Consider the following 21,785-nt stretch of genomic DNA (forward strand, 5'->3'; position numbering starts at 1 on the left):
AAGAAATGAAATTAAGAGGCAACTTTCATTGCTTGAGTGGACTTCTGCTCATGAAATGGAGTTTCCCCTGCCTCTCCTCCCACCTTCACTCCCTATTCAACTTTAGTTTACCTCCAGAACATCCCCAAAACCTCCAGAGATTTTTTTTGGGGTGCTGCTGCTGCTGCTGCAGGGGAGGGGGATTTGTTCTGCCACAGAATAGACACTGTTGGATTTCACCCCCTGCAGGCAACCAAACCTTTCACATCTTGCTGTTGGATTTCACCCTAAGTGTGCACTCAAAACATTTTACATGTCTTTTCACTACAGAAAGAGCTTAGAAAACCTCAGAGCAATGGGATTTTTACTTCCATAAGCTCCAGGCATGAGTGTTTTTTTCTCTCAGCAGCAATGGTTACATGGTTTAAAGTAATGTAAGTTCTCTCTGCCAAGTGTACTATTTTAGCACCTCAACAGAATGTGGAGCTTTTAATACAACCAATGTATCTAGTTACTTTGTGCCTGACCTAGTAACTTCCATATGTGTTGGACTACAACGACCATCATCGCCAGCCAGCATGGTCATTAGTTGAGGGTTATGGGAGCTGCAAATCTAACATATCTGGATGGCACCAGATTGGGAAATCCCATCAGACTAGCATCAAAAGAAAAGATGAGAACTTAACATTGAAATGATGTTGTGAACAGTTATTATGAGTGAATATGTGTTTGGTCATGTTCTTTCTTTTTCTGTTGCTGTTTGTTTTTTGGTCCTCTTTCTCCTTTTTTGTTTCTGCTATAATTTAATAAATAAATAAAAACTCACACTGAAAGATAAGGTAATGTTGAGAACTATGTTTTTCTCTTCCCAGTATGCTAATTTACTTTAAAACTAAATTTGTGCCCGCTCTAGTCCTATTTCTAACATTCCTTTCAAGCAGGAAAAATGTGTGAACTACAAAATTTGCATGCACCCAACATAAAACACAAGACAAATAGGAGCAGAAACTGAGGACAGAAAAAATGAATGTTAGACTAGGATGTCTCACCATTGAAAGGATGGTTTATGGAACGAGACAGGTGCAGACAGGACGAGACAGGCCAGAAGCTGGACGTAAAGAAATGTGATGGAAGTGTGAAGCGATTCACAAAGACAGGAGACAGAAGGGGGAAGAAGATTAGAGACGGGTATCCGTGCACACCTGAGTGTTCTGTCAGGGCCGCCACAGCTGTGGGAGACCTCGGACTGCTTGGCTCAAAAGAACAAAGCTCACGCAGATGATCTGGTGCACAACCAATGCTGGCAACTTCCTCTCTGCCTTTCAGTGGCCTTTTTTCTGGGGACTCTAGATGCAGACCATTTGAAAACTCTTTCAGTTTGGGATTAGAAAACCCTGGCTCAATCTGGACTTTGGTCCTCGGTAATGTCTGATTCTCTTTAGAGGGACTCACTGGGCTACCTTTACCAAGGCCCAGAGGCACAGTTGCTTGGCTTTCCAATTTTGAAGCCCATCCTTCAGGAAAGGAGGGTTTCTTTTTACCAATGCCAGCAGGTGACTGGGGAGACCCTGGTTGTAGCGGCGATTTTGATTTGGCAGTTGGTGAGAAGGAAGCTAATGTCGGTCTGTCAGGGAGAGGCTTGGGGATGTCCAGGATCAAATGGGCCCGATTAGATGCTAACTTGCTGTGAAAGGATTTGGGTGATGAAGAGCTTGTGGCTTGCTGAAGAGCAGGTTTCACTGGGCCATTTTCTTTCAAAGGTGGCTTGCTGTTCTTCTCAGTGTCCCCTAGAGGAATTAACTGTGTCTTCTCTGGCACTTGTGGGGTAACCTTCACCTGAACCAGGTTTTCCGTGGAGTCACCAAGGCATAGATTCTCTCCCACAGATACGCTACGGGATATCTTGGCCATGAAGCTAGTGGTGAGGCTCATGTAGGACTTTGGTTTTGTAGCTTTACTGTCTTTGGCTTGCAAAGAGTTGGAGCCATCTATCTTCAGCACAGTAGCAGACAAGTCCCGACAGTTATTTGACCTTGGATCCTTCTCACCTACCAATAGGGTCTGAGGACGTTGCCTGGCAGAAGGCAGCACCCCTGGAATCTTATCTGTGGAAATGGAAGAAATAAATGCATAGAACTGGTCTGGAGCAAATGGCGCAAACAGAATCAGAATAGCTCCACCTTTTAAACATTATTTCACCTCTGTTTCAAGAAGCGTTTTGTAAAATAACAATGTTGTGGAAGCAATTTTGAGTAACTGCTCCTTAATCTAGATACTTTTCTTCCAAGCACCGTTGTCTGAATTTCTGATTGAAGACTAGACTAGAGATAGTATTACATGTACTATTTTGGTCTTTTTGCTCTGTGCGATGAGGAGAATGAAACAAGTTATAGGTCATAATATTTGCAATAATATGTCTACTCTGCAGTGAAAAGCAGCCATGGTGCAATGATCACTGGCTTGGTAATTACAGAAGTGTTAATAGAAACAGATGTGGTATGCCCTTTGAATAATTCAAAGCAACATACATAGTATAAGCAGCCCCAAATTGCACATGCAAAACTACACAGACTGTCCCATTAAAAAGGACTTTTGTACAAGCAGCATGAAAATGAATAGCAATTTCGGGTTGAGTTTCTACTGAAGAACAACATCCTGGTGGATTGCTTTAATATCTCAAAAGTTTTTGTTTATTTTTAAACTGCTTTCCAGAGGAAAGAGATGAAGTCCTTGTTTTACTATCACCAGTGGGAATTTGCAATTCCTTCTGTTCTGTGTATCTCCAGTTCAAGTCACCCCTGACAAATCATTGGTTCCCATCTCCAAGGCTGAGTGGGTTTCTATTGTGGAGTCCTTTACTTTTAAATATTTAACCACAGTACCAAGCTCCTTCCTTACCATTATGGACAAGGTCATGAACTGACTGGGATTTCCTCATCACCATAGCCCCATCACTATCTGGGAAAGGCCCAGCCAGTCTTCCAAGACCCCTGTTGATCTCTACAGCAGGTTTTCTCTTTCTCTGCATATAAAGTGACCTAAAGGAATTAACTTCATTTTGGAAGATGCCATTCTCCATAGCCGTGTTCTGGTGGTCAATCCCATTTTTCAACAGATCAGAAGAAACTTGCTTTGACAAGGCAGGGCTCTCAGTGGGTTTCCGATCCAGTACTAGGTTTGATGAAGAAAGCGACAGTTGCCTAGAGAGTCAAAGATAAGACATGATGCTTAACATCACCAGTTAAAAACAAAAACAAAACAGTTCTACGGAGCTGATTTTTATAAAGCCACAAGACAACTCTTAAGGCCCAAACGCTTCCATTTTTCCCTTGGATGTAACAGAATAATGAGTAGGGAACAAGGACTAATCACACACAAAACTGCTATATTTGACACAAGGATTTTGTGAAAGGAGGAAGAAGGGGAGGTTCCAGCAAGGGAAGGGAAGCCACAGTTTAAAATGGGGTAAGTTCCGCTCAGCAAGGTTGCTATCAGATTCTGGCCATACTTTTATCCACATGAGACAGGATTGTATAATGAAAAATGAGTCTCCTTTTCTACCTGAAAACCAGGATGTTTAACACTAACCTAAAGGCCTTGGCATCCAGTTATAAGCAATCACTGCATCCTGCTCTTCTCTTGCTACATTGCTGAAAAACAGAACTAACTGTGCTCGGTAAACCCTAACATTTATGGATATCCTTTTCCAATATGCAAGATGATAGCTTCCGCGCCTATCAGGTATACAAGGTTTCTTTTTTAAAGAAATTAAATTATTATGCAACGTTTGGATCTTTGTCAGCAGAATAAGATGCTTTCTAGTGTAAGGAAACCACATTAAAACTAATTAGTGAACAAAAGCGAATAGTATGTTTTTCACTGTCCAAGTTGAATGAAATGCAAAAATAAAACAAAGTGCATAAATGGCGAAGAGTAAATCAGATGACAAAATACAGTCCTTTTATAACCCAATGTTCATTTATCTATACAGCTGAAATGTTTGATGAAGACTGAAGAAACAAAAGCAATGACAGCAACCTTGCTCAAACACAGGGCACTCTGACCTTCCCATGTCACCCTACAGAAACAGGCATATAGAAGAACATTTGAATCTCCATAAAAGCAAGCCTGTGCAAAGGTGCACCAGGATGAGAAAGTTCATGATTTGAGGCTGTTGTGTCTGATCTAAAGCAAGGTCAGGCTGTCCAGCATTAACAAAAAGAGGGAACTTTACCTGAAAGCAGGAGTCTGGGACAGAAAACGAGAAGAAATACTGTTTTCTATTCTCTCCAGAGTCCTACATGATCCACCTGTGAATGAAGAGGAGGAAATATGCTCAAGTTAGAGAAAAGACATGTACATTATGATGTGGTATTTTAGAAAGAGAAGTTTAATTAAGGATTCTTTTTTAAAAAAATTGGTCACAGATTACCAGGCTGAAAGCACAACTCCCCAAGTACTATATTTTGTTTCCCATGCAGCTTGATCCTGTGCATATTTTAGTTAAGATCCTGGGTGGCTTGTTATCCACGGCAACAAGTCACCCCTCCACCCCGAGTTCACACAACATGGCAAGCCACTCTGGTAAGGGTACTTGAGGGAGCGCCTCTCCTTATATATGCCTGCCCGAGACTTGAGATCTGTTGGAGGAGCCCTTCTCCGCATCCCACCAGCACAACACATTTGCTATGATGGGACAAGGGAGAGGGCTTTCTCTGTTGTGGCACCCCGACTGTGGAATGCCCTCCCCTTGGAGGCCCGACTGGCACCAACGCTGATTTCATTCCGGCACCAAGTGAAAACATGGCTTTTTAACAAAGCTTTTAATGGTTGAATTCACTAGGCACAGTGTTTTAACTGTTTTAATAGTTTTACTGCTTTAAAATTATATATTGTTTTAACTTGGTTTATGGTTTAATTTGTTTTTAGCTGTGTATATTTACTGTTTTTAGACTGTATGCTTTTATCTGTACACTGCCCTGAGATCTTATTGATATAGGGCGGGATATAAATGTTTTAAATAAATAAATAAATAATATTTATGCAACACATGCACTCAGCACACACAGTGGAGGAAATAAGGCACTGGCAGAGACTCTCCAGGGTTTCAGAGAGGAGTCTTTCCGGGCCCTATATGGAGATGTTGGGGATTGTACCTGGGACCTTCTGTATACAAAGCAGGTGCTCTATCACTGAGCGGTGGCCCTTACCCCTAATGTGATCCAGTGAAGCTGTTTCCCCCTGTGCTTAGGAGCTCTGACTTTTCTTTTTAAAACAACAACAACAACCCTTCATGTTTAGAATTTACGTTGCTTTCATTTCATAATGCATAATAATTCAGATTATTAAACCTGAGGGAACGTCCCAACACAAATGGCATATAACATGAAACCCTACTGCACATTGCAGAGGGTTGGAGTAGATGATCCTTGTGGTCCCCTCCAACTCCACAATTCCATGATTCTAAGTCTTTAGGTGCTCCAGAGAATTGTAAGGGAGGGGAGTCCAGATGACCTCCAGTGTTTCCTTACCGGTACTTCCATCTTTTTTTCTCAATCCAGAAAATCTGTCAAGGAGGAGAAGATGGAATTGCTGCACAAGAGCCCACCATCTGGAAGCACCCTTTAAGGTGGCACAATACACTATGTGGGCTATTGTTTTTTTGTTTGTTTGTTTACAGTCCTTCTGTTCATCCAAATGTTTGCTCTGCCCTCTCCTACCAGTAGGAGCTACTGCATTTCTGTTGAATTTCCAGCGCAACAGATGATTCAAGCCAATAATAATGAACTTCCCTCAGGTCAGTGAGAGAGAGAGAGAGAGAAGAAGAAGAAGAAGAAGAAGAAGAAGAAGAAGAAGAAGAAGAAGAAGAAGAAGAAGAAGAAGAAGAAGAAGAAGAAGACAGCAGCAACAAGCATTTTGACAAGCCAGAGAGAACTCTTGCAAACAGGCAACTTCTATTTGTTGTACCGCCAGATTGCAGGGGATTCTACAGATTTGTCTGCCCTATTTCTCATTAATTTCTTTATCCCACTAAAGGCATTTGCTTCCACAGTGGTCAAGTGAGAGCCACAACAGCTGGTGGTACCGATGCTCCAAAACAGATTTATAGAGACGCTATTGTGAAACATCACAAAAGTTAAGAATTTTCACTGGTTCAGCAACTGTACCCTTTTCACCGTTACTGGCCAGAGTCCCAAAATGCTGCTTGAGGAACTTCTCTTGATCCGGAGTCCTGGGGCCATCTCCCTCCAACAGTCCAGTGGTTACGTCCTCCTCATCCTCTTCTCCCACCTGTTCATCCAGGTCTGAGGTGCCATCTACACTGAGAGGTTCTGTACTCTCAGAATCTGACGGGGGAAATGCTATACATCACACACCATTTACAGAACAGATGATATAAGTGAGACCTGAAGCAAAATATTGCAGCTGTATCTCCACTGCAGATAATAAGAGTTATCTGGTTCTTTACAGGCAATTGGGGGGGGGGGAGAGACTTTTTTCTTTCTTCCTCATTCTCCCCCAGCCCCCCAAAGGCTTATCTCTACTGTACTATATAGCATTAGAGGGGTTTGGTTTGGGGCTGATGGCTAGCTCCAAATCTGGAGCATATGATTGCTATATGTGGGGAGGGGGGAGGGCATTGGAGTGTAGGACAGGGAAAAGGTGTCCATTTTCCTTTCCTGCTTCATAAAAAAAATCCCTATATAATACAGGAAGGGAGGGTGTGTTTTTTAGCCTCACAGAATACATCCACTGAACCCTAAACCTTCCCCAATAGGATACTTGCAATAAGCCATTATAAGGGGCTTGAGCAAGCTGATTTATTCTTTTTACCACTCCATTCCACCCCCACGAACACTACTTCAATGTTACATAATTCGAGATGGGTAACCTCAGGCCCAGGGGCCAAATTGGGCCCTGCAAGGTTCCCCAGATGACCACACCCTCTTTCCCCCCAACCACCAATCATTTGGCGGTACCCCAGCTTTTGTGCAGTTTTTCCCCATTCTAAAAGGGTGAAATGTCTCTTCGAAAGCTTAAGCTAAGACATGCTGACATATTTGTGGTTTGGGGGGGTGTGTGCTTTTGGCCCCACCCACCACTGTAATGGAGCGTCAGAGTGATGATCCGAAACTGAATTCAGCCCAGGGGCTGAAAGATATTCCCCACCCCTGCCATACATTCTGGAGGCTCACGTCGTGGTGCCTAGCTGGTCCTTGTCAACCTGTCGTGAGAGGTTTTAAAGGCGCCATTCAGAAGACACTTTAACCACGGCTTTAACCACCTTGGTTAAGCCAGAAAGCCGGGCTGTGTTCAGAAGACATCTTAAACCATGGCTTTAACCACGGTGAATAAGGCTTTTGGAGAAAGCCAGCCAGTGTTTCAAATATGTATTAATGGAAATGCAAGATCTTTTATTCTGGGGTGACTGGAGGCCTGGAGGCCTTTTTGTTTGGTTTTATATATTTCACTTTAACTTCTTCTTGTATCTGTTAAATATAATGGTATCCAGCTGAAGTTTTCATAATGGGGTAGGCTGCAAATCCAATCCAACAAACTACATAAATAATTCAAATCTCTCACCTTCGTTGGGACTCGATAATCGGCTGCTACTGTAATCCACGGAGCAGGCGCTATCGGGGCTGTGTTTATCTGGACATCCATTGCTGTGGTAACCTCTACCTAGTTTCCCATGGGGAAGTGCTTTTACTTGGAATTCACTGTGAGAGAGGGGATGAATACAGTTATGACAAACGGTGCTTTCCTCTCTTTTTTTTTTAAATGATTAAACTCTTAAAGACCTTACCTGTGCTAATAACTTTCCATAATTCCAAAAGAAATGTGTATTTTAAAGCCTAACTTTTAAACCATTTATGCAAAATTATTTTGCATTTCATAGAGCTTGGACAGTGACTGCTTTTCCCCTGCTTTCTGTGTGGTCCGTGTTAAAATGCTGGTTCTCAGACACCAGCCCAATGCTGCAATTATTACATTTCCCCAACATTTCAGGAAAACATTCAAGTTGGTTGAATACATAAGGAGTTCTGTACCTTCCTCACAGACCAAAAGTCCTCTATTCAGACTTTAAGAGCTACATCACCACAGAGTTTGAGGCCTACACTATTGCCTATGTGTACATCACTGTGTTTCTTACAGATATCCCAAACAAGGAGCAGAGATTAATTTACATAAGGTAATTTAGGAGACTCCACACATCACCATGAGCTCCAACAGAAGGTGTTTTGCCTAGTGTGGCCAATTTTTTCCCCTTACCTTAATGGCTGTAAATAAGAACATTTTCATCACAGAATACTTGGGGCTCTTACTAAATCCTAGTCACTACATTTGAACTTAAGCATGACAGACATTAATGTTGTTATTTTATTTATTCTAACGGTACAGTAGCTTGCAAGTTTTGTGAGCATCCTGCCCATTGTGCTTCCAAGCACCGTCTAAAAGTACCTCATCCCAACTTTGTAACTCCAAGAGATAATGATCTGCTCTGTTTAAATAATAAAATTATAACAATACATAAAGCAGAAGTTGCAGGGTGAGGTTGAAGTGGGAAGAGAGCTAGTAGTTCTGCCTTTTAAAAAGCCACTAAAATATAATGGCATATGTGGGCACATCTAGGGCTTACAACCAGAACATTACGTATTGAGGAACGGAAGGAAATAAAACAGCTAACAATGACATTTGATCAAAAGAAGAAAGAGGGAAGGGAGAGTTAAACTGTGTAAGAGTGAGATAGAAGGAACGTGACTGGGAAGAAAGGAGACTGGTATCTCTCCAGTTTCTCCAATAGTTTTATTATCGCATGACTTTGCCAAGTCACGTTACTGGCATCTCTAAATACCCATTGAGCAGGCTCAAAATTTCCCTTACTACATTTCAACCTGACAAGGGTGAAAGAAGAGGATGGAGAACAGGAGAGGACAAGAAACCCACAAGACATTCATCCAAGGAGAAATCTGATGGTGGTATATTGGCTCATAAATCTTTAGGTATGATTTACAAGCAACGATTAATTTAATTGGCCTTGGCTCATTGTAAAATACAACAAAATGGGGAAGTCAAAAGTAGGTCACCAAAAAGCAATGGGGCAGACAGTCAGCCTTTTTGGAATAAAATACTTTGTCTACTTTTGTTGCCTCAGTCCACAATAGTCTAGAAGTTGCACTCAAACCAATATCTACAAAATCCTTCAATAACTTTAGAACGTGGCAAGCAACAGGTTACCTCCTTTAAATCTTCAAGCCATCTGAACTCAGGGGGGGAAACAACACAACCTAAGTGTCTTAAGTCACGGTACAAAAAAGAATTTATTTTTGACCTGCTAATGTCTGTAGGGTGCATTTCATCTTGCTCTGGGTAGATTACACATTCCTCACTCTCCGAAGGTTCCAGTTCCTGGGGGAAAATTCCACCTTCACAGGACACAAGTCGAATAACTTGGGGTCGAACGCAAGGCTGGTTTTCCTGAAGAGGTGTGGTGCCTCCAACCTGGTACAGGAGTGCAGAAGTGAAACTTGTTACCTTTGCTCCACTAAGTGCAAGATGTTGGGCCTACATAGCTAAAGAAGACATCCTGGGCTCATTGTGAGGAAGGTCAGGATATAAAAACAAACAAACATGAGTCAAGAGAAGACAAGAGCTGATCCATGGGCCTTATTTGCCTGTCAATTAGACTACTGCTTCTGTTCCAAGAAACAGTCGCTTTTATATTCAGACTAGCAAACGAACCTGGCTGCTCACGGTTTGGAATTGCCTTTATCTTGATACAGAGAAGCCTTCAAGCAAACTTATACAGCTGTCACAATTGGACACATTTTGTGTCCCCCACCTGACTGAAATCATCCCTGCTGGTGAAGCTGCCTCTGTGAAGCTGCCTCACAGCAGAGAGGAGGGGGAAGTCCTAAACTCAGCCTCCAATTTTCCCTGGCTTCAAACTGTGCTTGATTTTTTCCCATACTTTAACATGGGTTTCCCCCAATATTTAAGGCTTTAAAAAATCTAAAAAACATGAATGTTGTATGATTAACATCTGCTTGCTGGTTGAAATAGATCAAATGGTATTGAAGTAGTATATCTTGCAAAAATTTGATTTGCCACCTTTTTAATTCAAAGTGGCAGTTGACATTTTCATTATGCCCAAAATCATCCCAGATAGAGGTTAAACAAACTCTAAAAGTTTCAATCGGATATACAGTTTTCAAGTCCATTGAGGACATATAAACACTTCCTTCTATTTATACAGAAGAAAAAGATAACCCCAGCAAACGTCGGGGTGAAAGTTGAGTAATGCTCCATCTAAAACTTTGAGAAGATCCTATTTGTTTCCTCATAAGACATCACTCTACTACCAACACAATATCATTGAACTATATCACCTTCCTCAACCCGGTGCCCTCCAGATGTGTTGGACTACAACTCCCAGCATGCTTCAGCCCATCTGGAAGGCACCATGTATGGGAAGGTTCTATTATAGCCTTCACTAGCTAGAATTCAATGAGTTTAGAGACTTCATTGTAGAACTCCATGTGACAAATGGTAGTTTCTTGTTTCTTCCATTGAGAAGGTTCTTACATTGCTAACACGTAGAGGGATATCGGGATGTTCTACTTGCTCATCCCCATTGCTGGCTTGGGAAAGCGAATCTCGGCTGGCGGACCGGGAGACTGAGAACGACTCCAGCTGGCGTAAATCAAGCATGGATTTAACTGTCATCTCTAAGCTGCTCGTTGGCTGGGACCAACGACCACGCTGCCGAGGTGCCTTGCTCATGCTGGTCTCCGAACACTGGATCATTGCTATTTCTTTAGCCTAAAGAAATTTTTAAAAAATTAAAAACAGGCTTTAAGGATCCCTTTTTAAATTAATCTGCTCAAAGAATCATATTGCCCCAGAGTCACCACAAGAAGAAAAATGTAGATGATGGGACAAAGAGAATAAGACCCATAAAAAGGATAATCAGGACAAGCGCCCTTCATAATTTGTTAATCAGAAGAATTGGGGTATAAGAAAGGATAAAACATTTAATCAATAACATGGTAGAATTCTTATTTGAACATTACTCATATCTTCAGGAAGGCACAGCTTCACTTTCCTGAACTAACCTTAGGACATCTGAAAGACCTCACCTGATTCTAAGGCAATTTCCCCATATTTTTATAGAGCAATGGCCTGAGATCAACTGAAGAGTTACTCAGTCTGCTCCTACTCCACTTATAAGTAAAACATGTCATCAACATTAATGGAGAGAGAGTTGGAATCGACATCAACCAGGCTGAAAAATGACAAGCAGCTTTCTAAGTGCAAACAATAGCAGTCCTTGCCTGTTTAAGGAGAGCTGCAACAGAAAACATAACAGAAGAGGACCCATGTAGTACCTAACAGATAATGGCCTTCACACAGATACCAGGTCAAGTACATCAGAGAAGCTAAAGCCACTTGATAGTGTGGTGATTCTATGTATGCCATGGCATTTAGAAACTGGTACACTAATACATCATACATCTTAGGGCAGTATGAATGACTCCATGAATATCCCTCTACCCTACAATTGTTCTTAGATTCCAAAGTCATTTTTAAAAGTATATTGTAAGCTCACCCTTCTCATTTCCCAGTGGGACAGGCTTCTTGAAAGAGAAATATCTGAATCTAGGACGAAAAACCAAATAGATTGATGTCAATCTTCTAATCAACAGACCTGTTTTGCTTTCAGTCCCACCCTCCCCCATCTCTACCTCTGGTGAAGTTCTTCAGACACACAACACACAAATAAATCTCTTTGCAGTACCACTGACTGTTAAAGAGAAAATGCAACCAAACTCATTTAAAAGCCCAATGAATTTAAACATGATTTGCTTTCACTGAAATGAAACACAGAGTTGCGTTACTTTTTTTAGTAAGCTAATTACTAAAAAGTTCTGCTTAGCATTTTTATGATTTCCTAGTGGAAGTGACAGCACTAATTTCACATCTCAGCTTAGCAAACTCCTGTGTTGTCAACTGTTTGCACATGTATACATACAATAGGATAATCTCATGTAGCCATTCTTCTAGTTTTTCTTGCACTCTTAGGGTTGGCTCAGAAGTCAGAAGTAATTTTCTGTCATTCTCTCCCCACATCAATTATTGGTGAGAACACAATTGTGTGGAGAAATTTTCTGTGATAACTGGCAGTACATAGGTACACTCAGAGGTAATTTCTAAAACCACAGGCTCTGCTGGCACAGGTGTTAGGAAATGGCTGCCAATTGTCCCTATGTACCACTGGTCTGCAGTACTTCCTCCACAGAAGTTCCAGGCCTGTACATGTCCATAGAGAATAGCAGGAAGAAAAATTGAAATGGTAAAGAGCTATGCAAACTAGATGTCTCTTTCCTCTCCCCTGCTAAATTCCTTATCTGTGTTGACACTTCTTTCCAAGATGCCATCCTCTTCTTCCCTTATACCTGAATCCCGTTCAGTGTTGCAATTGGTCTGCATTTGGAAAGACTGCAGCCCATGTAACTCATCCTCATCATTCCCTTCATCTTCTCCATCTTTGTCACTGTCTGACGAGAGCACTGGTGCAGATGAGAGGACAGAGACCGATTCATGCCTAGAAAGGCAAAATGAAAATGAGTATGGTGAATGCCAACATTTTTTATCCAAACCAATCTTGTACAAAGCTCCATTATTCCACCAGTAGAACAAAGCAAGTTTAAACTGGGAGGGTGAGGAGAGGAATTGGATGCTGGGTCACTTTGATTTCTAGGAAACCCATCTTCAAAGCATATGAATACATTAGAAACAGACATCACAGCTAATCCTTAACACTTGATTCATCTTTTCAGTCAAAGTATCCCGACTACCATCCAATGTGGGACAATATTGAGGCAAAGTTTAGCACTTTTTTAGCCCCATTGTTTCCTCTTTCTTTCTTACATTTTTATACCTCCCAATAGCCGAAGCTCTCTGGGAGGTTCTTTTTAACTTGCTGTTAAAAAAACTTGCTTTAAATTACTGTTATTTACATAATACTCAGTGATACACAATAACGCTAAATACTGCTCACAATGATCAAATTTTCATATCAAAGATAATCACAAATTAGAAGCAGCATTAAGAATTTTACGCAAACAATTTTTATAGCAAAGCTGACATAAAATCATCCCCAGAAAAGAAAAGGGGTTTAAATCATCCCCAGAAAAGTAAAGGCCTTTTTCATTCCAATAAATGATAAAAAGACTCCACTTTTCTACAAATTGATCCTCTAAGAGAGCTTTGGCTATTGGGTGGTATAAAAATGTAATAAATAAATAAATAAATAAATACATAAATAAATATTAATCTCCCTTCTCTGCCTCTTATGATTTAGTCAGTTTAACCATAATAGCCAGACCATAAGGCACCCATCATTAATTGAAGGTGAGTGAACTGTATTACAACTAAAACTCATTGCCATTCCGGCCACTGCTAAGAGATGAATCATCATTTCAATATCCTCACAAGCAACTATGCCCAAAAAGAACTACTAACGGATCTTTAGGGAGTGCATATCTCAAAATTAATCTGATCTCATTCAACACTGAGAACCAAGGGGACAAAGATAGAGCAGCATAAATTAACAAACCTATATTAAAAATATTCTGGTTTAGCAGCAAAACAGATTTGAATACAATTAGAGAAAACCCCTGTAACTAAGAATCTGTTCAAAACATGGCAAATATTTAAAAGTATTTAAACTTTTAAATACTTAAACTGGTTTTTCACCATTGACAGTACATCCTAATGAACAGATAAGAAATAGAAATATTCTTGGTAATATGAAAGCTTCGGAAGAAAACGTTTTAACTGAGATCAGGAAATTGTTTAGAAATGGGCCAGTAAATTGTTATGGGTAAATTAATGAACAAACAGGGCAAAACCATATCCCAATTTCCCAATACTTACAAGTAAGACACATAATTGTAAATTTAATAGTTAGTATGGTTCCTTGAGGGACTGTTCAAAATTTGAAATGATAATCACATATTTATCCAGAGGAATATTAAGACAAACCTATAGAATACTGGTAAAATAAGATGTAAGGAAAAATTCCTATAAGGTCAAATGGCAAAAGGATTTAGAAAGAAAGATTGACCAGAAAGTACAGGAGTAGATTTGGAAGACCAACATCAAGGAAGGTTTTATAAGCTCATGCGTAGATGGTACTTAACATCAGGTAGGCTAAATAAGAACTATAAGCTGGGTACAGATAAATGCTGGAAGGGTGGCTCAGAGAGAGCAAAGATTCTGTATATCTTTTGGACTTGCCCAGACTGACTGTGGTTGGGCAAAAAAGGTCACTTAATACCATCACGGGAAGGACTACAATGCAAACACATTTGCAGAATCTCAGCACCATAATTTCATGATACGTTGCATAGCCAAGCCTGAGACACAATAACAGAGTGCTTAGCATACCTGGGATAGGCCTTTAATCGAAACAGATAAGACTGGAATTCCCAGAATGAGCCCTGAGCATAAACTTTCACCCGAGAGACATGTATTTTCCCCTTCTAGCAAAAGCAAAAACTGAACCCAGGCAACTAAGAATGCCCAGTTTCAAGTAATGCCATATTTAAACCCATCAACATCATATATGGTCCAGTATACCACTAGCAACTTCAACAAAGTGCTACAGATAGGCGTTTACCGCAATTCATTATTCAGGAGACAAAATTAATTCGGTCTACCAAATACAGGATAGAGAGCAGCTTTCCTTCAAATGTATAAATTGCTGACAGTGAGCTTTTCCAAATGAGACTTTTATTGTGTACTTGTCATTCCTTTCTCATGGTTGTTTACTGATGCTTTAGTTTATGGTACCAGTTTCATTTCTGTTTTTTAAGAGCATTTTGGAATGTAGGCTTGGAGCACAGAAAATCCTGTATTTCTTTGCATCGTGAAACAACACCCAAGCCTCTGCCATTGTAGTTGTGTTATTCAACTATACCACAGTGCTACCTAGATATTATGTAATACGGAAAGACAGGAAAAGAACATAACTTCACCTAGAGTTCCGATCTGAATTCTTCAGTGAAACCGGAGGTAGAAATAGCAGATTAAAAAGCCTTGTCTAGAAAAGTTCAGTATGGAGATAGGGCAAATGGGCACCAGGTTTTTTAGTACTTGCTTCTTTATAAAAATAAATAGAGAATTCTGACTTTCAGATTAGCAGGAATGTAAAATACTGTCAAGAGTCATCTGAAACTTTTGTTCTATCAGCACTTCCGGCCATCCTGCTGCTTGAATATATCTGTGGGGAGCTGATGGATTGCTGAGCCTGCCTTGAGGAGATGGCTCATTCCAATGGCTTTTTGGTCCCTTTCAGCTATGTTCTTCTGTAATATTGTGATCATGAGGTCAGGAACATAAGAGAACAGTGCTGGTTCAGACTAAAGAGAGCTTCAGCTGTGGGGCGGAATGGAAGTACATAAATAAATAATAAAGGATTATCTGCTCCAGAATACTTTTGCTACAGTGGTCAACCAGATGTCTATGGGAAGCCCACAAACAGGAATGAATGCAATAGCACACCCTGAGGATCCTCTCAGCCTGAGGATAGGTGGGCAGGAAGTCTTTCTGAAGAAACACAGCTATAAAGAGCAGCTGGCCTGGCCCACCCAGCTCCAAATGCCTGGCTCTGATGGGTCCTTCCTTAGAGCCAGGCATTGAGGGACTCCCTTTCCACAATGCCTGGTGCTGAGGAAGGATCTCCTCAAAGCCAGGCATTTTGGCCTGTCTATCTCCCTGCAGAACTGTTCAGATTTCCAAATAACTGGCATACAAAATTATTATTATTATTATTATTATTATTATTATTATTATTATTTCTTATCCCCCCCCCTCTCTCTGGATCGAGGTGGGGAACAACATTAAATATAATATAATACATAAAACTGGTTAAAAGAGCATATAAAACCAATACATTAAAATAACAACCACAACATCTTAAAATTCTTAGGTTTAAAATTCATCTGGGTAGGCCTGCAGGAACAGACTAGTCTTTATGGCTGTCTTAAAGAGAGTATTAAACTGACGAATCTCCTCCAGCAGGCCATTCCACAGTCTGGGGGCAGCAGAAGAAAAGGTCCTCTGGGTAACAGTTGTCAGCCTAGTTGTGGCTGACTGGAGTAGACCCTCCCCAGAGGACCTGAGTGTGTGGGGAGGATTGTATGGGAGAAAGCATATTGCCTATGGTACTGGAAGTAATAGCCATTGATAGCTATCTTCCACGAATTTGTCTAAAACTCCTTTAAAGCTATCCATGTTGGGGGCTACTACTACATATAGTGGCAGCAAATTCCATAGTTTAACTATGAGCCATTGAAGATGTACTTCTTTTGATCTGTCCTGAACCAGCCATTAGTCAGCTTATTGGATGACGCCGGGTTCTAAAAGGAGAAAAATATCTCCATATCCCCATTCATCACATCGTGTATCATTTTATACAACTCTAAAATGTCCTGCCTACTTGGCTTTCTTCTTAGCTTAAAAACCCCTTTCCTCATAGGGGGTTGCTCCAACCCCAAATCATTTTGGCTGGGTTTCTGCACTTTTTCCAGCTCTCAAGGAGCAAGAACTGCCCAGACAGCAAGAAACCAGTGCTCTGATTAAGCCGGGAGCTGGACAAGAGTGTACAAGCAACCAGAAATGATTTATTTCATCACCACAAATTAATATCTTTGATGCCTTATGAGGTTATTCCAACAATGAAACCCTTCTGGCCCTTTTCATTCTGTGCTTCTGTGTTGCTTTGAAGCAGCCGCCTCCTATGCAAGTGCTGGGTGTGGTTCTTTGCTCTAAATGCATTGATTGGAAAATATTTCCAGAGTTCTTGTTACCTAGATGTGCATCACTGAAGTAAGTCCACTTGGAGAACTTCCCATATGCAGTGCCTTTGTAATAGTGCATAAGGGGGGGGGGGGGGTAAGTGCTATGAATTTTAGTTGAACTTAAAAAAAGGACATGCATATTTAAAATAATTAAATTTAAAGACAAATACTACTTATGTATTGCCACAGTGATATCTGCTCCTTTAAGTGGGCTACTAGCACCACTTCCTCAACCCTGTGCCATGTGCATGGGCTTGTTCCTAAAACACTCTTGAAGCCCATTTTCTAAAACTCTTGTATGGTGGAAAGACAAAATCCTTATAACCTTCCCCAAAGGTGTACATTTCAAAAATGGGCGATAACAGCGGGAAACTTGACCAACAGGACATTTAAACAAATAGTCATTCTTTATTTTACATCAGTATCCCCCTTCCTTTCCTTACCCAGGGCCTAGGCCCAGGTTTCCCCATCTGATAAAGAGCTCAGGAAGCCATTGTTTTAAAAAGCTCTCAAACAAAGGGGCTTTTACAGAAGAGGTCTACCTTGAGCACAGAAGTGGGTATCAAAGCCAACTTTCATTTACTCCTGACAATGAAAGGTGCACTTCATTTAAAAGTTGCTGAAGAAAAAACTGAACAATACGCACTTGATCTTAGTTCACAAAAGGCAAGGTGTGACTCATTCCTAACAGACAAGTCTTAAATGTCACGGCGCTTTGCACACCAAGATAAATATATAAACTTTCTTACATGATAAGAAAGGTATTATATACACAAATGAACAAGAAAAAATTAAGAAAGCAGGTATTAAAAAGCTTGGTATAAACTCTGGCCTTAAAATACACAATGCTAACTATATGCAAAATGAATTCAATGTACTTGTACGAGTAAAAAATGGTTAAACAGCTCAGAAAAAAAGAATCCACCATGAAAACCCCACCGCTAGATTCTGAATCTTGAATAACACATAAGATAAAGACTAGAGCATAAACTAATGAAAACTTTTACAAGATGTACTACAAAGGAATCATTATTTTATAAACAGGAAAAGGAGCCATGCAATTCTTAGTGGTCATCAGCTAAGCATTTCATCACAGTGGTCCGATACAGATATGGCAAGCCCAGTCCTGGTTTGGAGACTTGTGAATGTTTCATGAACTCACACACTTTACTTCCCTCCTCGGCTTCTTGATTTGTTCCAGGCATAGTTTGCGGCAACTTCTGAACTGGCAAACTGATTAGCCCTACCTCCAAAGTAAGGCTTGCACCACCACTGCAGTCCATACATATCATGGTTTCATTACCATGATTTTGGAGGCAAGGGGCTTTCTATAATTTGACAGATGAGACATCATGGCAAACTACGACTGGAGAAAACTAAGAAGTGAAGGAGGAATCCACATGCATTGGGGGAGGAGGAGAGCCAAGAGGGGACAAGAAAGGAGCACGTGAAGCCAGAGCACCATCCTGAAATGATATGGTCATGTTGCATCAGCTGCAGAATAGACGACAGTTTCAAATCCAAAATCTTTCTTTCTCCCACTTGCCAAATCAGCAGCCTCATTCCCACAACATCCCAAAGAGGTCTTATTTGGCTCATTCATTCTGCAATGCTGTCAAAATCTAGAGCTGTTGAAGGCACTAGGCTGGCTTCCAAAAACATCCCCCATCCATAACTTTGTTTCTCATATATCAAGTTTGAACAATGGAACTAGGAAGGTAAACTGAAAATATTACAGGGCACTTACATGCTTCTGCAGATCTTTTCCCCCTAGGCTGCATAGGAGCCAAAAGCCTTACAAATAGCAAGCTGCAACCCAATCTATACATCCATCTCCAGCCTAACGCAAATGCACAGCCATAAAACACAAAACAAAAAGGTGCCTTACACAAGGTCCTTGGATTTTAAGTTCCATTCAGTGAGGCTGGGATAGTGGTTTACATCCTTCCCAAGTTCAGCCAGCCGTGTTTTCAGATCTCTGCTCTTATCCATCAATTAGAGCCAGTGCAGAGAACAAGGCTTTTCAAAGCTAGCCAGAGAGAAAGTATCCGGCTTAAGCAAATAGGTCACCAAACGTGTTTTCCAACAAACTTCTGGGCTTGGTATGTCACAGGCGCAACCTTCCAAGCACAGGCATGTGACGAGATAGCCTTACAATATTGACTGAAACCGGGAGTGTCCGATACGGACTGCGCCTCAAAAAGGCAAAAGCTCTGCAGCTGCTGGAATGGTGAAGAGAGTTTGCTATAAAAAGAACACTGCTCCATTGCTCCAGCATTTTTGGCTTGAAAAGGCTTCTCCACAGCTCAATCTCGAGGCACAGCAGGAGAGGGCATTACAGATGCACTGCCAGGGTTTAGTTTCAGCAATGACTCAGCAGGGATTGGAACCTTGCAATGCCAAAGCCCAACCATGGAACATGTCAAACAGAACACAGCACTTCTGAGCACACACAAAGTGCTTCCCCCCTCCAAATCCTCTCCAAACAACCTCAACTGCCCCCTGCTTTCCATTATATCAAAGAAGTTTCCAGTTGACATGAAATGAATTCCAGACAGGCCTCAGACAAAATATGTTTTTTAGACGTTAAGTAGTATTCACAGTGCAGAACGTGAAGCTGTTAGAGCAGGGCTGGGCAACTTGTGACCCTCCAGGAGTTCTCAGACTGAAACTCCCATCAACTCTAGCTTGAATAGGGTGTTTCAAATGGGTGTTGCAGACCAACAACACCTGAAGGGCCACAAGTTGCCCAGCCCTGCCTTAAAGTAATAGGGGAAAACTCTGCCTGATAGGAACCCCATTTCTCCCACGCAAAGACCTTTGATGTTCTCTTCTTAAAAGTGTCAATAGGTCCATCTGATTACCTTGCAAAGAATTTAACAGCCATTTGACTGCCCTAAATTATTCCTCTATCTTTTAATTTCTGACACCATGCAAGTCTCTAGGTGACTATAGGGTCCCCCCACCCCCCACCCACCAAATAAATCTGGCTATTGTTACTATGCATGTTTCTCTGTACTGAGAGAGAAATATCTGATATATGCACAGATATGAAGTTGCCCTGTTCATAAAAGAATTCTGTGTGGGGGCCAAGGCTTTTCAAGAAGGTTATTGTTGTTGCTGTGGTTTGGTGCTACTGTTCTTATCAATGGAGTTTATTTTAATGCTGTATTTATCTTATATTTTTAGTATTTTTAGAGAAAACTCAGAAGAATAAGCAACTAGGGGAGATGGTGGGTAGGAAACGAACATAAAAAAGATCCTGCTTTCCACAGCAGTGTCTGAGACCTTGTGTAGATCTACCTCTCATGTTATCCTTGTGGCACCACTTTCCTAGGATAGCCTTCTTTGCCTGTTAGCAATATCTAGTAGCACTGTTCCCATATGACCCTCCACATTCAGGTCATTCTGATGAGGTTCTGCTTTATATCATAGAATCCTAGAATAGCAGAGTTGGAAGGGGCCTACAAGGCCATCGAGTCCAACCCCCTGCTCAATGCAGGAATCCACCCTAAAGCATCCCTGACAGATGCTTGTCCAGCTGCCTCTTGAATGCCTCTAGTGTGGGAGAGCCCACAACCTCACCAGGCAAATGATTCCATTGTCGTACTGCTCTAACAGTCAGGAAGTTTTTCCTGATGTCCAGCTGGAATCTGGCTTCCTGTAACTTGAGCCCGTTATTCCGTGTCCTGCACTCTGGGAGGATCGAGAAGAGATCCTGGCCCTCCTCTGTGTGACAACCTTTTAAGTATTTGAAGAGTGCTATCATGTCTCTCCTCAATCTTCTCTTCTCCAGGCTAAACATGCCCAGTTCTTTCAGTCTCTCTTCATAGGACTTTGTTTCCAGACCCCGGATCATCCTGGTTGCCCTCCTCTGAACACGCTCCAGCTTGTCTGCGTCCTTCTTGAATTGAGGAGTCCAGAACTGGACGCAATACTCTAGATGAGGCCTAACCAGGGCCGAATAGAGAGGAACCAGTACCTCACGTGATTTGGAAGCTATACTTCTATTAATGCAGCCCAAAATAGCATTTGCCTTTCTTGCAGCCATATCACACTGTTGGCTCATATTCAGCTTGCGATCTACAACAATTCCAAGATCCTTCTCATTTGTAGTATTGCTGAGCCAAGTATCCCCCATCTTGTAACTGTGCATTTGGTTTCTATTTCCTAAATGTAGAACTTGGCGTTTATCCCTATTAAATTTCATCCTGTTGTTTTCAGCCCAGCACTCCAGCCTATCAAGATCACTTTGAAGTTTGTTTCTGTCTTCCGGGGTATTAGCTATCCCACCCAATTTTGTGTCATCTGCAAATTTGATCATCTGCAAATATCCCATCCCACCTATTCATAAAAGACATCTGCTTGAACTGGGAGCGGTTGTGACACCTGTTCAATAGAATGGAGAAAGTAGATAGGAAAGTAGATAGGCAGTACGCCTATATATATCAGTTGCTGGGGAACATGGACAGTAGAATGCTGTTGTACCTGTGTCCTGCCTGTGGATTCCTGGTCAATAACTGGTTTCCCGCTGTCAGAACAGAGTGCTGGACTAGATGGACCCTTGGTCTGATCCAGCATGGCTCTTCTTATGTTCTTATGTTTTTGTCCCTCTCTCATAATACTAGAACCCAGGGTCAACCAATGAAGACAAGTGCTGGGAGTTTCGGGACAGATAAAAGGAAGTATATCTTCACATAGCACTTAGTTAAACTATGGAATTGACTCCTACAAAATGTAGGGCTTTTCTACATGAGGCGTTTATCATATTTATTTATTTATTTATTTATTTATTTATTTATTACATTTTGATACCGCCCAATAGCCGAAGCTCTTGGGCGGTATAAAATCATATGCTTGTCATTCACAAATCAGAGTTTACAGTTTCTTTAGATGACAACATGATGCTCCAATTTTGCTTCTGTGTCTAACCAGCAT

The 21,785-nt window shown here is 41.2% G+C and overlaps 1 protein-coding gene across 2 annotated transcripts in view; it reads right to left on the reverse strand.

Moving 5' to 3' along the window:
• The window catches only part of MAPKBP1 (mitogen-activated protein kinase binding protein 1), a 128,973-nt gene that overhangs the window by 5,513 nt on the left and 101,675 nt on the right, over positions 1 to 21,785 (reverse strand). The window contains exons 22-30 of one of the 2 annotated variants that reach the window (XM_063117689.1): positions 12,438 to 12,586; positions 11,591 to 11,640; positions 10,567 to 10,803; positions 9,314 to 9,483; positions 7,564 to 7,700; positions 6,147 to 6,326; positions 4,214 to 4,289; positions 2,878 to 3,179; positions 1,182 to 2,084 (exon numbers count right to left, since the gene is read on the reverse strand). In XM_063117689.1, coding sequence (XP_062973759.1) covers positions 1,182 to 2,084; positions 2,878 to 3,179; positions 4,214 to 4,289; positions 6,147 to 6,326; positions 7,564 to 7,700; positions 9,314 to 9,483; positions 10,567 to 10,803; positions 11,591 to 11,640; positions 12,438 to 12,586 — 2,204 coding nt within the window. Of the gene's footprint in view, positions 1 to 1,028; positions 2,085 to 2,877; positions 3,180 to 4,213; positions 4,290 to 6,146; positions 6,327 to 7,563; positions 7,701 to 9,313; positions 9,484 to 10,566; positions 10,804 to 11,590; positions 11,641 to 12,437; positions 12,587 to 21,785 lie in introns of both variants that reach the window. The other variant, XM_063117688.1, reaches the window with a different exon arrangement.

The sequence above is a fragment of the Elgaria multicarinata genome, chromosome 2 (assembly GCF_023053635.1).
Source record: "Elgaria multicarinata webbii isolate HBS135686 ecotype San Diego chromosome 2, rElgMul1.1.pri, whole genome shotgun sequence".
Taxonomy (NCBI): domain Eukaryota; kingdom Metazoa; phylum Chordata; class Lepidosauria; order Squamata; family Anguidae; genus Elgaria; species Elgaria multicarinata.